Raw genomic sequence first — 16,718 nt, forward strand, 5'->3', positions numbered from 1 at the left:
TTATAGAAAAAAATGAGCTCAAAGTTTTTAGGGAACTTCGGGCTACTGCTTTGCCGCTGTGGACTGCCTACTGTGTTGCTCACATTGCACCAGCCACATAGCTACGACCGACGATTCTACAGGTGCCCACGATAGGCAAACAGTCTGGACAAGTGTCAGTTCTTCAGGTGGGCAGACATTCCAGCCTATTCCACTGCCCATAGCGATCGGGGCTAGACAATATCCCAACCGGACAACATTGCTCGGGGTTCGACGACATCTCAACCAAAGAACGTTGCTTTAGACATGCCCCTTCTACATTTTAAAAAAAATATTATCATAATTTTAGTTGTAATTTTGTTATATTTTTTGTTTTTTAATAGGTTTGTAGATAGTCTCCCTTGAGTGAGAAGCTTATCTTTCTTTCTTTAAACTGTAATGTAGTATTTTTTGGATTTTAGTATATTAAATGTGTTCCTATTATATTACTGTTGCAAACAGCTCCAGTGCGCGTGGTCGAAATGGTCATTTTTCCACAAACAGTTGTAAATCAGTTGTTCTCAAACCGCATAAATCAAACAGTTTAATAACTTATTCAGTTCAGGGGCAGAATAATCATTTATCCAGAAACAGCTGCAAATCAGTTGTTTTTCAAACGCACAAACCAAACAGACAAACGATTTATCAGGATCAGCAACAGATATATAGTTTAGCATAAGCTAGATAAGCTACAGCTGCCCCAAACAGACCCTAAATTTATTTGATATCGATAGGTATTCACAATTAAGATCCATTCTAATAGCTCAATTATACGATACACAACTCGATTGATAGCAAAAATATACTTAAATTTATGACATTGACAACTTCGAGACAATTTTTTAAGTAGCCTAACTTAATTTTGTTCGAATTTTTCTCTTAACCATCGAATCTATATTCACAATGCTTTTCTCAACAGGAATCTCATTTAGGTTGTTCTCCTATATATGTCGTTAATGGTAAGAACAAAATATGTAATTTGTGTAAAGCAACATATGACAAAAGAAAATCCTTAAGCCTAGTTAGACAATTTTAGAAGGACTTCGTTTATATTGGATTGTAAAGTAATACTACTAATCACTCTATCTTTAATCAAAATTCTACCATTGACACAATGATTTTGCTTGTATATGTTGATGACATTCTTCTGACTAGGAGTAATATAATTAAAATTATTGAAATAAAATAATATTTATAGAAGATATTTATCAATAAAAGATTTGGGATGCACAATACATTTTCTTGGCATAGAGAAAAGAAAGTACTTTCTTCTCTCAGATAAAATGAGTAAAGTGCTAAAATAGTCCCCTAACTTTTTACATGGGGCCAAATTAGTCCCAGAGTCTATAAAAGTACCAATTTAGTTCCCAAACTTTTTAAATTGGGGTTGAAATAGTCATCATGAGCGATAATTAAAGCCTCAATTTAAATAATTTGGGGACAAATTTGACACTTCTACAGACACCGAGACTAAAATGACCACATGATAAAAACTACCTTCAGATAAAATCAAAGTGCTAAGCTCAATAATACTAAAATGACTAAAATGACCGAGGGGAATATTTTAGCACTTCACTCCAAGGAAAATAATTAAATAATTAAGGGAATATTTTAGCACTTCACTCCAAGGAAAATAATACTAAAAACCTTCATGATAAAATCTACCTTCAGACTTATTGACCCTCTAGGGAAGCTATGCAATCACCCGAAATACTAAAAGTTATAAAGCAATGTTTTGAAAGTGCTAAGCTCAATGTGATGTTCAAGGGTTCATTGTTTAGCAAAGCAAATCAATTTTTCCTAGTTATCATGAGCTATATATCACATACACATATATTTTGTGCACATAATAGTTATCGAAATAATCAAACTAAACCACATTAAAAAAAATACTTTCTAGCAAATATAACAATAAATTGCAAAAATAGAAATTTATAGCTATTTGAAATAATAATAAAATCTAAGATATAAACAATATAAATAATGAAGCCAAATAAAAATATCTAAAAATAGAGCAAATACTTGTGAGATTGAGTGATGGTTATAGACTAATGATTTGTTTTGGACAGCTGCAGTTGTTTGAAGAAAGAACCGTGAAGTTGATGCAAAAGAAATTATTGTTCAAAAAAATGTGGTGACTATTACAGATTTATTTTATTTTCAAAAAGTCGGATCACAGCTTTCTGACAACCACAACACTTAGCTTGGCTATATTGCAAAACACAGCTTCCCACTACAATTTCTTGAAAAAGCAGACAATGCAGTTTTACCAAATGCCTAGAAGTGTGGTGAAGCCCTGCACCGCAACCCAAAATGCAGCCTAAGTAATTGAGGCAGTATGAAGTGATAAATAGTGTGAAAATGAGACATCAAAAAATATTATTGAGAGTGAGGTTGAGTGAAAACCTACAAGTACCAACAATAAGAACGAGTGAAAAATATATATAAACTAGCAATCGAGTTAGCGTGAAGAAAAGAATCACTAAGTCGCTAGCTTAAGAATGAGAGAATAAACAACTGATAAGAGCAACGATTCACTAACTACAAGAAATAGTGAGAAAAAGAATAAATAACTGCTTAGTTAATCTAGTAGTTATTGAAACAAACAAAGAAACATAAATTGGGATTTTGCCTTGAGTAACAACCGAGCTTATATCACCACTACATCATGTGATGAAGTGGTGCAACACACTAATTTTGTTGCACGCTTGCGCTTCATTGACAAACAATGCACTTTGGCTAGCACATCACTTTGCCTTGTTCCTAAAGCATACTTTGAAATGTGCTTTTACGTACACCACTTTGAAGACGGTTATAACTATATCATCTAGTTGGCAAAGTTATCAATGTGATTGTCACTCCACCTTGTATTTAATTTGTTATGGACAGTGACCGAGGAGGGCAAAGTTATCCAAGATTTTAAATAACTATTTAATATTGCGTTATACTTAAAAAATTTTACCCCACCTTAAAACTGATTGCCCCCTAGATTTTTAATAACTATGTAATATCATGTTATGCATTAAGAGTTTTGCCCCTCCCAAGATCCGCCGTTGTTAATAATTATGTAATTTTTGTAATAAACATATTTCTCAATTAGAGGATTCTCAAACTGATCATGATGCTTCTAAAGTTAATAATCATCCACCAAAAATTGTTCAAATAAGACTAAAGGCATTAAAATTTTTGAAGCAACACTTCTTTGAGCAGATTACTAAACTAAAAGACATGAATAGCAAATTTACATGTTAAATATAGAAGAAAATATTTACACACATACCACACAATTCCTATGTATTAATTACATATCTAACACCTAAACTTTAATTTTTATATGCATATATGCCAACTTGGTGTAAGCTTAATATGGATGACATCAGGGATCGGCTTTAAGCCCATATCTTTTTGCTTTAGTTATGGATGGTCTTACTTGACATTTACAGGAGGATGTACCTAGGTGTATGTTTTTTGCTGATGATATCCTTCTCGTGGATAAGACGAGAGAAAAAACCAGAAAAAACTTGAATTATGGAGGTCTACTTTGGAGCCTAAAGGCCTTTATTTAAGTAGAACTAAAGCTGAATACATGAAATGTAACTTTAGTAGTAGTAGTTCTAGTGACAAATGTGTAACTTTGGGTGATCAAATTATTAACAGATGTGAATGCTTTAGATACCTCGGGTTTGTTGTTTAAAGTGATGGTGATATAGATGGAGATGTTAATAGTAGAATTCAAGTTGGTTGATTGAAGTGGAGGAATGATTCAGGCCTTTTGTGTGATAGAAGAGTACCACTTAGACTGAAAGGAATATTTTATAAGAGGATGGTGAGATCTGCAATGCTCTATGGCGCTAAATGTTGGCCTTTAAAGAAAATTTTATAAGAGGATGGTGAGATCTGCAATGCACTATGGCGCTAAATGTTGGCCTTTAAAACAGAAGCATATAAGTGTTGTCGAGATGAGAATGATTAGGTGGATGAGTGGTTTTACACAGATAAAATGTGAAATGAATATATCCGTGATAGGGTTGATGTAGCTTCAGTGACTGACAAAATTAGAGAAAGTCATCTTGGATGGTTTGGTCACATTAAACGTCGACCATCAGATGATCCGATTAGAAGAGTAGATGTTTTAGATTTGACTTATGTTAAGAAAGGCGCAAGTAGACCTAAGAAGAATTGGGCTTATTATATAAACAATGATCTTAATTTATTAGAGCTAAAAGAAAATATGACAGTAAATAGGACGCAATGGAGAAAAAGGATTCTTGTAGCTGACCCCACGTAGTGGGATTAAGGCTTTGTTGTTGTTGTTGTTGTACATATGCCAACTTACATATGCATGAAAAAGGTTTATATAGTTAATAAAACAGATGCCAACTTACCTATGCATGAAAAAGGTTTATATAGTTAATAAAACAAAAAAAATAGTATTGGATTTAAGAATCTCTAGGATTGACAGACGGCGCTTTAGTCATTCAGTAGGATTTAGCATAAATCCTCTATAAATCATGCTTAAAGCCGGCTACCAAATAGTGAAACAAACCATAGTCCGAGATGCTTAATGTTTAGGCAAGAACTACACATCATACGACAGAAAAAACCATAATGTGATTCTGTGAATAGAAACAAAAAAAAAGTTGATCAAACACAGAAAAAAACCACAGTGGCTAAGAACTACACAATGTTGATAGAAAAACGCAGCATCCCTTCCAAACTATTAATCACTTTGTCACGACAAAAAGTTGATCACTTTCTCATAGGTATTGTGTGGTATTTATGTAAACATTTCCTTATATATTTAACACGTAAATTTTGTTATTTATATCTTGTAGTTGAGTAATCTGCTCAAAGAAGAGGCTACTTAGGATTGTCGGCTACATATGACCATTTGGAATAAAAAATATCAAGGGGTATTTAAAGACATTTCACATAGTTCTTATGCATTTACATATTTAACAGCTAAACTTTTTTTTACATGCATAACACCTAAATTTGTTACAATATGCATATGTTATGCGCATAGTTAATGATTACACTACGCATGATGATTTTATGTGTTACAATGTTTTATTGTTCTTGAATAAATTGAGATTTATTTATGATATATTTGTTGGCTATTTGCATAGATAAAGTTGGCATGTATGCATATAAAAATAAAAGTTTAGGTGTTAAATATGTGACTAATTACATAGAAATTTTGTGGTACATATGCAAACATTTCTTTATATATTTAACATGTAACTTATTATTAATGTTTTTTAGTTTAGTAATCTGCTCAAAGAAAGAAGCCAGCTAGGCTTGTCGGCTACATGAGACCATGTGGAATCAAAATTATTAAGAGGCATTTACATACATTCCATATAAGTCTCATGTATTTTCATGCATTTACGCTAAACCCTTTTTTTTACATGCATAACACATAAATGTCTCATGTATTTACGTAATTAATAGCTAAACCCTTTTTTTTACATGCATAACACATAAATCTTTATGCATAAAACACAAATCTGTTACAATATGCATATGTTATGTCCATGGTTCTAATGATTACACCATGCATGATCATTTTCTGTGTTATAATGTTCTATGGTTCTTGGATATATTGAGTTTTATTTATGAAATCTTTATTGGTTATTTCTTAGCTTAATGTGCTAAATTTTTGTAGAAGCAATGACTAGTCAATCTCAAAGTACATCCGATAGTTCTACAAGTGAGCCTCATAATGATATACCACCAACTCCTACTGAAAGTATGGATTAAATTGCTATAAATAATGATAAGAAAGGTAAAATACAACAATTAGAGATATGGAACCATTTCACTGAAATATCAGTGATAGAAAATAAAAAGATTATAAAGAAGTGAAAATGCAATTATTGTGTGAAGGCTTATGTGAAACAAAAGGCTGGCACCACATCTCAAATCCCTAAACATTTTAGGGCAAATCACTATAATAAAGCTGAAGGCAGAAATAAAAAACAAACACTTTTTGACCAAACTGTCGAGGATATTGATGAAATTGACCTATTTCTACTTTATATGTTTCATATGCATATGAACATAATAGAATACAAAATTTAGTGGCTGAGATGATCATTGTGCATGAATATCCCTTCATGACACTCGAGCATTTATAGTTTAAAATTTTGATGAAATCAATGAATCCAAAATATCGTAAAATTTTCAAGGTTTGTTATCAAAGAAGAGTGCATGAAAGTATATGGTGTCGAGAAAAATAAATTGAAAAAACATTTGAAATTAGTTGAGAGAGTTTCACTCACTAGTGATTGCTAGATATCAAGCCAAACAGTTGGCCATATACATTTTTTTGTGCACTATAATACTTTTGATTGGAAACTACATTCTAGGATAATTAGTTCCAATGATTTAGATCCTCCATGTAGTGGGGTCGTGATATCCGAAGCAATTTCTAAAAGTTTGTTACAATGAAGTTTATATAATAAAGTTAGCATCATTACTTTGGATAATGCATCATCCAATGACGTGGCCGCTAGAAATTTGAAAAGACTGTTTACTAGAAGGTCTGGTTTTCCCATTATGTGAGATTTTTTCATGTTTATTGTGCCGCTCATATTTTAAACTTGATGATGCAAGATGGGTTGAAAGAAATTAGTAAGAGAGTCAATCCTATCTATAGAACGTTCTCCGAGTCACTTGCAGAAATTTGGTAGGATTGCTAAGCAGATTACTTTGTCTACAACAAAGCCTGTGCAGTGATGTGTCAACACGTTAGAACTCTACATACAAAATGATAGACTCTGCATTTTATTATAAAACTGTCTTTCCTGAATATGTTTTGTGAAATCTTAGTTATGCATGCTTGTCATCTGAGAATGATTGGAATCAGTTTGGTAAGATCAAAGAATTGCTTCATATTTTTCATCAAATAACTGAGATTTTTTCGAGTTCAAGTTATCCTATAGTAAATAAACTTCTTTCAAATTTAATACTAATTAAAAAATATTGGATAGAGATTGTTTATCTGATACTCATTTTATATCTAACATTGTAACAATCATTAAGTCAAAATTTGATAAGTGTTGGACAGCCTGCTCTATGTTATTCTCAATTGCTTGTATTTTGGATTTTAGAATAAAATTGTTTGTTATCAACTATTACTACCCTCCCTCAAATTTATGGCGTTGATGTTTTAAATGAAAAGAAAGAAAGTGTGAAAAAAAAACTTTTTGAGATATATTCTTATCATGTCGTTGATATATAATATATGGGTAAAGAAGTTAGTGAAACCTCTACCTCTAACTCTCAAGTTGGGTCATCAATCATAACACAAGGCAGTCATCATTTACTTGATGATTTGGTTGGATTATATGATTTCATAGATTCAACTAGGCTTCTACTTCCACAAAAGTCTGACGTCGAGTCATACTTAGAAGAAGCTTGTGTTAAATGTTCTGATTCAGAGTTTAATATTTTAAAGTGGTAAATATCTGTCATGAAATGCAAAACTCTTTCAAAGATGATAAAAGATATATTTACAATTTCAATCACAATTGTTGCATCCAAGCCAGCATTTGGTGCAGGAGGTCGTGTGCTTAATCATTATAGTAGCTCAATTTCACATAAAACACTAGATGTCTTGGTGTGCAATGATAATTGGATCAAAACAACATACAAATCATTGAAAGACCTTTGATAAAATATACATTGTTATACATTTTCTTATAATGTATAGCATTTGCATGTTCTTAAATTTACATGAATGTGTAATCTTCTTTTACAACTTCAGTTTGATATTCTTGCGAAAGAGGACTTAACTGTATCTGCTTCAAAAAGCTTAAGCGTGGGATCTCAAGTTTGATAAAGTTATTCCAACTAAGTGATGATTGATCTTTGATTGATCAGACAGTAAATCTATCTATTTTAGTTTAGCATTCTAAGAACATTGAATGGACTTTAATGCCCAACGAGTTATAGATTAAATTTTATGGTTTGTTTTGACCGGCAATATAGACTATTTTTTGTTCTCTTGTTTTCATATTATCGTATTGTTGATAATCCATTAAAGTAGCACATAATTGTTTAAATTAGAAGTTAGCGTTAGTGAATTTGATGTTGTTCTGGTGATTTCTTACATTTCAATCTAAATCTGCTCTCGGAAAACATAAACCCTTTTATCTCGCATCAGCTTGGATATGAAAGCAAGTTTAAGGTTGCGTCAAATTATTCACTGTTCATCAAAGGGACGAGATTTTATCAAATTCGCAAAATCAGTTAGCTAAATTTCTTATCACTGAAATCAAATGAGTGAAATGAGCTAATCTAAAGCAAGTGAATATATTTATTCTTGCCTTGATGAGGGTATTAAAAATTTGATGAAATGAAAAATGTGGATTGGAACTTTGTTATGAATTTTTTATACTTAGATGATAATTTAATGAATGGAGATGATTGGGCGTTAGTTTTGTGAATTGACAAGATTTGGGGGTACATTTGAAATTGCCTCTATTGAAAAATTCTTTAGATGTCATGCAATATGTTGTTGCCATGTTGAAATCCCAGTCTTATTGGAAAATAAATTTTATAATTCAAACTTATTTTATGCATGATGTTGAATTATGCTAGCTCATTATAGATTACACCTACAATTATATAAGATTGTATGAGTTGATAAAATTGTAATTTTTGTAAATAATTATTACTGCCCATTCCACTTGTTGCGTATAGTAATAGAATTGGGTGTGATATTTACCTATGAAAGTACCATGTTCATTATTGATCAATCATAATTATATGACACTTATTTCTATTTTAGCATTTAACTCTATTGTTCAAATATTGATATTGAGTATTAAAATGGTTTTTTTACTCTCATTCATATTTTTTTATTGTTGATAATGATTAGGTGCTACACTTGTTTCTTAATTGGTGATATGGATAGATGTTTTGTTCATTCAATTGTATTTTTTGGTGGAGCAATGATGTAAGCCCGACCACATGCACTCAACCGGTTATCTATAATATTGGTTTATTTTATATTTTTGAGTTTTTTGGTTGTGGTGTCAATTAATCATTAAGACAATAATACAAGGGTTAAATTCATATTTTCAAATCAAACCAACTTGTCAAATAACTTTGGACGGAGTTGGCTGCATTAGCCTGGAAATTTTTCTAAGCTCAGATGTGAATCTTATACCTTAAGTTTTCTCGAATGCATTAGCTTGTGAAATTTTTGTTTTTAGTTTCATTAATTTTCTTCTTTAGATTAGTTAAGGGTGTTTATGAAAGTTCAAGGACCTTTTAGTTAGTCCTTTCAAGTGTTGGATTTGAGAGTATATGAATATATGAAGATACAAAAGTTGGGGTGCTAATAATGCATTTTTCTGCAGGGTGGAACATTTTTAGCAATGACAGTCAATAAAGGAATAATATTGAAAAAGAATTTATGTTATAAAATTTTGAAAGTAAGGTTTGTGCTTAACAGATATTTGATTAAGTGCTTTGAATTTTATTTAAGTCATAGTTGTTCCCACTCTCCAGATGTTTCTTTAACGCACAGTTGCAGTTGTTTTGCAGTTTTTTATTATTGCTTGGCATAGTTTTGCAGTTGGAGTTACTTCGCCATTTTCTATTATTACTTGGCAATTTGGCAAAGAAATGCTTAATGTAAAGGTATATTTTTCTTAAAGTATGATACGTTGTTGTGCATTTACATATATACCACTCAATTCCTATTTATTCATATAGTTCTATTTGAAATGCTTAATGGGAAGATATAATGCATTTATTTGGAAAAATATTTATTTATTCATCTATCAATTTGGTAATCTCAGGAGTTTGCATCACTGTGAAGGCTAGCATCCATAAGAGAAATGGTATATGATTTCTTTTATCCTCTCAATACAATGCCTGTTACATTAAATTGCTTGCACAGATAAATATATATTTTTAGATTAAATATATCTACTTTTCATTCAATTCATAAATCAAAATATAATCACTAGTTCTAGTTGTTTTTGAGATGATTACAACTACAACATTTTGGATGACTTGGCAGTGATTTGGTTGAATTGAACATAAGAGAAGAACATATTTTTCTAACCAAATTTCAATTCAATCAAACAGTGAATCCCTTAAATTTTATGATATATTCTTAAAAACATTCTTTGTTTAAACTTTGCCTCAAAAGATGTTGATGCCTGTTGATAATGTTTTTTAATTTTTGTATGGATGGTTTGGCTTATTTAGGGGCATTTACATGTCTAACCCAATTGGCCAAATCAGATGTATTTACATGTCTAACGCCTAAAATTTGCTTTTTGCTCTGATTATGGTAAGGTTTCTTTTATGTATAGTTGCAGCAAATAGTTTTTATTTGTTAATTATATATTTTAAAATTATATTTCTAATTTGATAATTCTGAAGTTGATCTACATTAAATATATCTCATGTAGCTGCAGAGTTAGTTTATGCATATGATGAAATATTATTTTGTAGTAATCGTTGTTTTCTACATTAAATTGCATCCTTTTCAATCAAATTAATACGTTTCTAGTAGAATTATTGTTGGAATCAAACACTTGAAGTTAATAGTAAATAGTTTAGATATAGTATTTGTACATATATTTTTTCTAAGTTGGTTAAATGCAGGATTTAATTAATTTCCTTATGGAAACTAAATATGAAAAGCAAAGGTATGAGTCTACCCCTGTTTTTATTTAATCGTTTGAATATTTATTATTTCATACAAAATGTTAAAGTACTTATAGCACTTTCTAACTTTTAAGTAATTTTTTTATATTTTTTTGTGCAGCTTTAAAGTAATATTTGAGGATGAAAACTGTCAAGATTTAAGAATCAAGAATAGAGGATACAACGATAATTCATCTTATATTTAATTTTCATATTTGATATTTTTAATTGTAAATTATAAATTTGTAACATGTAATTTTAAATTTATGAGTTATGAATACAAGTATGAATAATATTTGTTTACGAACTCACATTATTTCATATTTGTAATTTGATGACTTCTTCAATGAAAAAAATAATTTTATCTCTATTTTTTTTGTATATTTTACATTTTTTATTTGTTTTAATATTAAAAATAATTTTGTTCAGATGAAGTTTTCAAGCTGGCTCATTATGGGCATGATCAGGTTTTCGAGCCTGGTCGATCCGGCTCACAAGCCAAAAATGGCACTCGAGCCGGCTCGAAAGCACGTAAATCGTTCAAGTTTGATCCGGATCGAATAGAATTCGAAATGAATCGAGCCACGAGCCGGTTTTGATCCATTTAAAAAATTTTGATCCAATTTCGAGCACCTCTAGATTGGCTCGAAATCAGCTCGTTCACAACCATAGCAAGATGCGACTATGAAAGAGGCAGTCAACAGAGTCGCAAAGAGCGAGAGAGAGGAAGAGACGGCCAAAATTATGCTATTAGGGGACTAGGTGAAGAGGTAAAGAAAGAGAGAGAGAGAGAACGAGTGAAAGTTAGGGCGGCGCTGGGGAGTGGGGAAGCGAAATAGCGAATAGAACTATAGAAATATAGGATGGGTTACAGTATTCACGAATCACTAATTGCGATCCACTGTCCGACTTCGCAATTCAATTACTTTTTAATTTCGATCTAATCCCAATCCAATCTATAGCTAGATCGAAACCGGATTGAAATAAATTCGAACTTTTTATTTGGCTCGTAGCTTAGCTCAAATATTTCAAGCCGATTTCTACCAAATTTCGATTCGATTTTTGAGCTATTTACGATCTTCGAGCCAATTTCACAGCCCTGCCCAAATATGGAAAAACACAAAAATAACCTTTAAAAGGAGAATTATAAAAGAAACTTACATTAGACATGTCACAAGCAATCACTGATGGGTCGGTTGAGACAAGATCAATAGAGAAAACTTTATTGTTCACAGTTCTCGCAAGGCTTGCATTCCCTACAAATTAAGAAAAATATTAGCATGAGAATCATGGAAGAAAATTAACTTGATTTCCTCAGTGTAGATCATCTGAAACCTTTCCGTTACATACTAAAATGGAATGATAGAAAGTGTAACAAGACCTGCATCTTCTTGCTCTTACCGCAGCCAAAATCAGCAACAACTAAGGAAGAACTATGACTTTTGAGCCATTTAATGATAATGTTAACCGGTTGTTCAGGCCATCTTGACATTTGTTCTTGATATCCTGCATGGTACTAAGAACTAAATAGATAAGTTTGACAGAACCTTTTTTTTTTTTACATACACGCACAAACGTAGATTCAACGCATATGCAAGGCCTTGAACCTAGGACTTCTTAGTTCAAAGACAAAGCTCTAAACCACTAGGCCAAGATGGCTTGCAAAAATTTGGTAGAACCATTGAAACAACTATAGAATGAAACTTTAAAAAAAAAAACTATAGAATGAAACTATAGAACCAACTCCTAAAAAACAGGTGGTGGCTATTACTAATTTGCTGTCTATGAGTAGTAGTTTGCATAAACTCTTGTTTTGGATGAGAAGTACGCTAAAAAGACTGCCAATGTTAAAGTTGGTTCGTAGACCTCTTATACGAGGCTAGTAGGAGCTTGTTCGGCAGACATAAAAAAGTTTAAACAACAAATGAAGCACAAGTCAAAAGTAAATGGAAAACCAAGAGAAGTGCATGACCGTGTAATCTATAGATTTGACAAGTCAATGTAGGACATAGGTTAATGTCTATTGAAATTGGTGTTAAGTTGCCAAATAAAAGATTAAAATTCGCCATAAATCAAACTACTGATTATAAAACATAAAATTCAGCTTTCATTACAAAGAACAACCATGAAATTTGTTATTATTTATCTCAAACAAAGAACTTTTTCATAAAATAAGTTTTACCTAGTAAATCACAAGTAGAACACCATAGAGTGAAAATTCAAGTATGTTTTTAGATTTGAGTACATTAGTACAACCAGATAATTTTAAAAGAAAAAAATAGTAAAATAATAAGAGAAAGGTCTAGGAGAAAAACAACGACCGATAGAACTAAGAAATGTAATATTTGGTGGAATCCTCATCTTTTGGATACAAGCACAACCAATACCAAGCTTACGGAAAATTCATTTTAGCCATCCAAAAAATAAAAAAATAAATAAACAACCCACATATATTGAAACACTCAAATAGAAACCTCACGTGGTTACAGTCAAATATGAACATCAGATTATCATTCAAAATGAACAATAATTGGGAGGAAATAATCATTCAAAATGAACAATAATTACGAGGAAATTTACTATTCATAGCATTGAATGGCTCCATTACACTGAAAATAAACTCAAAAATCAACATCAACTAGTAAGCCATTTCCCTATTTAACCACCATTCTTAATTATTAAATTATGTCCTTTCATAAAATTTACCTTTAAGTGTGCGTGACATTATTGTATCACATACTCATGAGATTTTTTTTAAAAATTTTTACTCCATACTCTAAATGCATACGGCATCAATATCTCCATTCCTTTCAATAATATTATTAAGTAAAAATCAATGACATGGTCATGAGTGGTACGCTGTTCTAATTAATCTCCAAAATTTAATTTCAGTTCCACATTGGTTGAAAACACCAGCATTCTAAGAATCTTCATCTTTGCCAAAGTCTCAAGAGATAACGCCATTCGTCAAAAAATGTCTCAAAATTCCAATGCATCATAAGTTACAAAGCAATAGTAGAGGGTAACGAAATGGCCAAAAAGTCTAGTTATTTAAGTTGCAAATATGACAACATGATGACAACAGTGCTATTGTCTAACTGAGGCCCCATAGACAAAATGATGTTTTTTCTCTCCATTCACCACTATAGTGAATTACCACTTATAGAACTGTACGTGGGCTCATATATGACAACATGATGCTTTTTTCTTCATTCACCGCTATAGTGAATTACCCGTCTGGGCTCATTTGGTTGCTTGCATATGCAAAAAATAAATAAATAAGAATTTGTTTTCACAATGAAAAAACTCATTTTGGAGGTACTTTTTGAAAGGTCCGTGGAGTTTAAAACAGTACTAGTGTCAACGTAAGACCCCATTTGGCATCACTTTTATTTTTTTGTTTTCATTTTGTTTTTTATGTTTTATTTTGAAGTAAAACATTTGGTAATGGTAGTTGTTTGTAAAAACACACGAGATGTTTTGAGTGTTTTTAAAAACAGGTTGACTTATTTTTAAAAATAAAAAATAAAAATATATAAAAATTATACTAAAAAAATGTTTAAAAAATAACAAAAACAACAACAGAAAACAAAAGTGATGCCAAACATACCCTAAATAATTGGATATAACAAAATTTATTGTTTTTCAAAAAAAAACTATAATTTCAGGCAATCAAAAGATCCCTTATTCAGATTAAATTCAACAACAGAAAAACAAGCACCAAAAGATCAGATTATGTTGGAGATACAGTATGCTTGACAATCATATCTACAAAATCAAATTAGAAGCATATTTTAAAAAGTTCTGGAGTTGAAAGTAGCATACCAATATAAAACTATATGCACCTTGCATAAGAAGTAGGAATATTCCCATCAGTTAATCATGAAAATTTAGTATGATAACAAAAATAAAAGATATACATTATACAATAAGAAAAAACTTTAAAATGTTGATCGGAAAAGGCAAAGGCTGGTGAAAAAACCATACCAGATCAAAAAGTTTGGGTTCCTTCTTGAAGAAGTGGAATGCCTCATTACCACTGCAAAAAAAAAAAAAAAAAGAATGATATTGAAATAAATATCACTCTACTGTACAAAGGGATGCAAAGTTTAAGGCATTATGCTAAAAACTTTTTGGTGACAAAAAATTGCGACCATAGCACAAATAAATGAAGTAGGATTACGCATAAAAGAAAAGGAACCACCATAACTTCAAAAAATAGTTCATGTATTATGGTGAGCATATTTCTCCTTAAAGTTTAAGGCAGAAACATTAATTTTACCACAAATCATAAATTAAATTCAGACGTTCTGGGATTAGGATTTATTTTTAAGTCCAATAAGGATATGTGAAATTGAATGACTCAGCTGGAGAGGTTGAAAAACTGAACAATAACCATAGTGAAGAAAATGAGTTACCTGCATGTGTACATCTTTTCATTGAGCATTCTAAAATGTCCACCAGATAACCTAAGTCTCAGCTGGATAATTATAGACATCAGAATGGCAGTGAACAAAAAAATATAAAAAAATTGTTCGGTATGAAAATAAAAGAAACCAATTCCTTGCATGCACTTAAGGTAGTAAGCAAAAAGATGAAATTCATAAGCGACATATTCATCTCAATTGCAATAGAATTGATTTAGTTTTGCAAAGTGTAGGTTTTGGGATGGGAAAACACTTATTCCTCTTCAATTTCATAAGAAGAGAGAGACGGCTGTCATGTTAGGAAAATCATAAAATTAGTCGTAACTCGCTACGATAAAAAGAAGAAAGAGGAATTATAATATACCAATAATTCTAAATTCTAAAAATAGAAAACACTAAATAGAAGATACTAAAATAAAAATCTTCCTAATCCCAACTTGCTTAAAAGAAGCTCAAAACTAGGCCTGAACAGTCATTTGTGGAAGAGAATGCTATTTGTTGAGAGGTAGAAATAAATGACATGTAAATGGCTCCACACTCAATCTTCTTTTTTATGAAATGTCTGTCAATCTCCACATGCTTTATGCAATCAGGCTTCAATGGATTTTCTATAATTCTTAAGGTTGCTTTAAGCGGGATCAACATATCTTCAAGAATTCTTTTCAGTCATAACATCTCACATACTCCATTATCGATAGCCCTATATTCCATCTCAGCACTACTCCTTACAACCAAAATATGTTTCTTACTTCGACATGTAACCAGGTTTCCTCACACATCGGTTCAGTATTCTGAAGTTGATCTCTTATCAATAATTGAGTCTGTCCAATCCACATCAATGTATGCCTCTATACTCTTTTGTGTAACATTCTAAAAGAGTAAGCCTTTACTTGGTGCACCTTATAGAAATTTCATAATACTTTTGATTGCTTCAAGGTATTTCTCAAAAGGCGAATACATAAATTGATTTACCAAACTCACAAAAACGACATATATGATCGTGTATATGATAAATATATAAACATCCTCACCAATTTTTTATACCTAACTACATTTATAGGATCACCTTCTATCCCTTCTCCCAGTTTCTAATTGGGATCAATTGGAGTGTATGCAGGTCTACACTCACTCATCTCGGTTTCTTGAGGAAATCAAGAACATACTTTCGTTAGGAGACAACAATTCCTTTCTTCAATTGAACAACCTCCATGCCAAGAAAATATCTTAGAGATACTAAGTACTTGGTTTCAAAAATAGATGACATTTCCGATAAGAATAATATCATTCACACACACAATCAGTATGGCTCTTCTGATCGTTTTGAATGTCTGACGAACATCTATGATCTCCATACCCTTGAGTATACCCACATGTTTACAAATAGTGTAAATTTCTCAAACGACACTATTGGTGACTGCTTCAAACCTTATAAGAACATGTAAGTACTTGGTTTCAAAAATTGATGACATTTCCGGTAAGAATAATATCATTCACACACACAATCAGTATGTCTCTTCTGATCGTTTTGAATGTCTGACGAACATTCTATGATCTCCATACCCTTAAGTATACCCTCATGTTTACAAATAGTGTAAATTT

The 16,718-nt window shown here is 31.4% G+C and overlaps 1 protein-coding gene across 1 annotated transcript in view; it reads right to left on the minus strand.

The window, feature by feature from the left end:
• The window catches only part of LOC110018069 (ribosomal RNA-processing protein 8), a 36,693-nt gene that overhangs the window by 8,690 nt on the left and 11,285 nt on the right, over window positions 1-16,718 (minus strand). Inside the window, exons 2-5 of the mRNA XM_020715291.1 lie at window positions 15,111-15,172; window positions 14,680-14,731; window positions 12,094-12,208; window positions 11,854-11,948 (exon numbers count right to left, since the gene is read on the minus strand). Of these exons, the coding sequence (XP_020570950.1) occupies window positions 11,854-11,948; window positions 12,094-12,208; window positions 14,680-14,731; window positions 15,111-15,172 (324 nt within the window). The remainder of the gene's footprint in view (window positions 1-11,853; window positions 11,949-12,093; window positions 12,209-14,679; window positions 14,732-15,110; window positions 15,173-16,718) is intronic.

This window comes from Phalaenopsis equestris, unplaced genomic scaffold, assembly GCF_001263595.1.
Source record: "Phalaenopsis equestris unplaced genomic scaffold, ASM126359v1 Scaffold000002, whole genome shotgun sequence".
NCBI classification, from domain to species: Eukaryota; Viridiplantae; Streptophyta; class Magnoliopsida; order Asparagales; family Orchidaceae; genus Phalaenopsis; species Phalaenopsis equestris.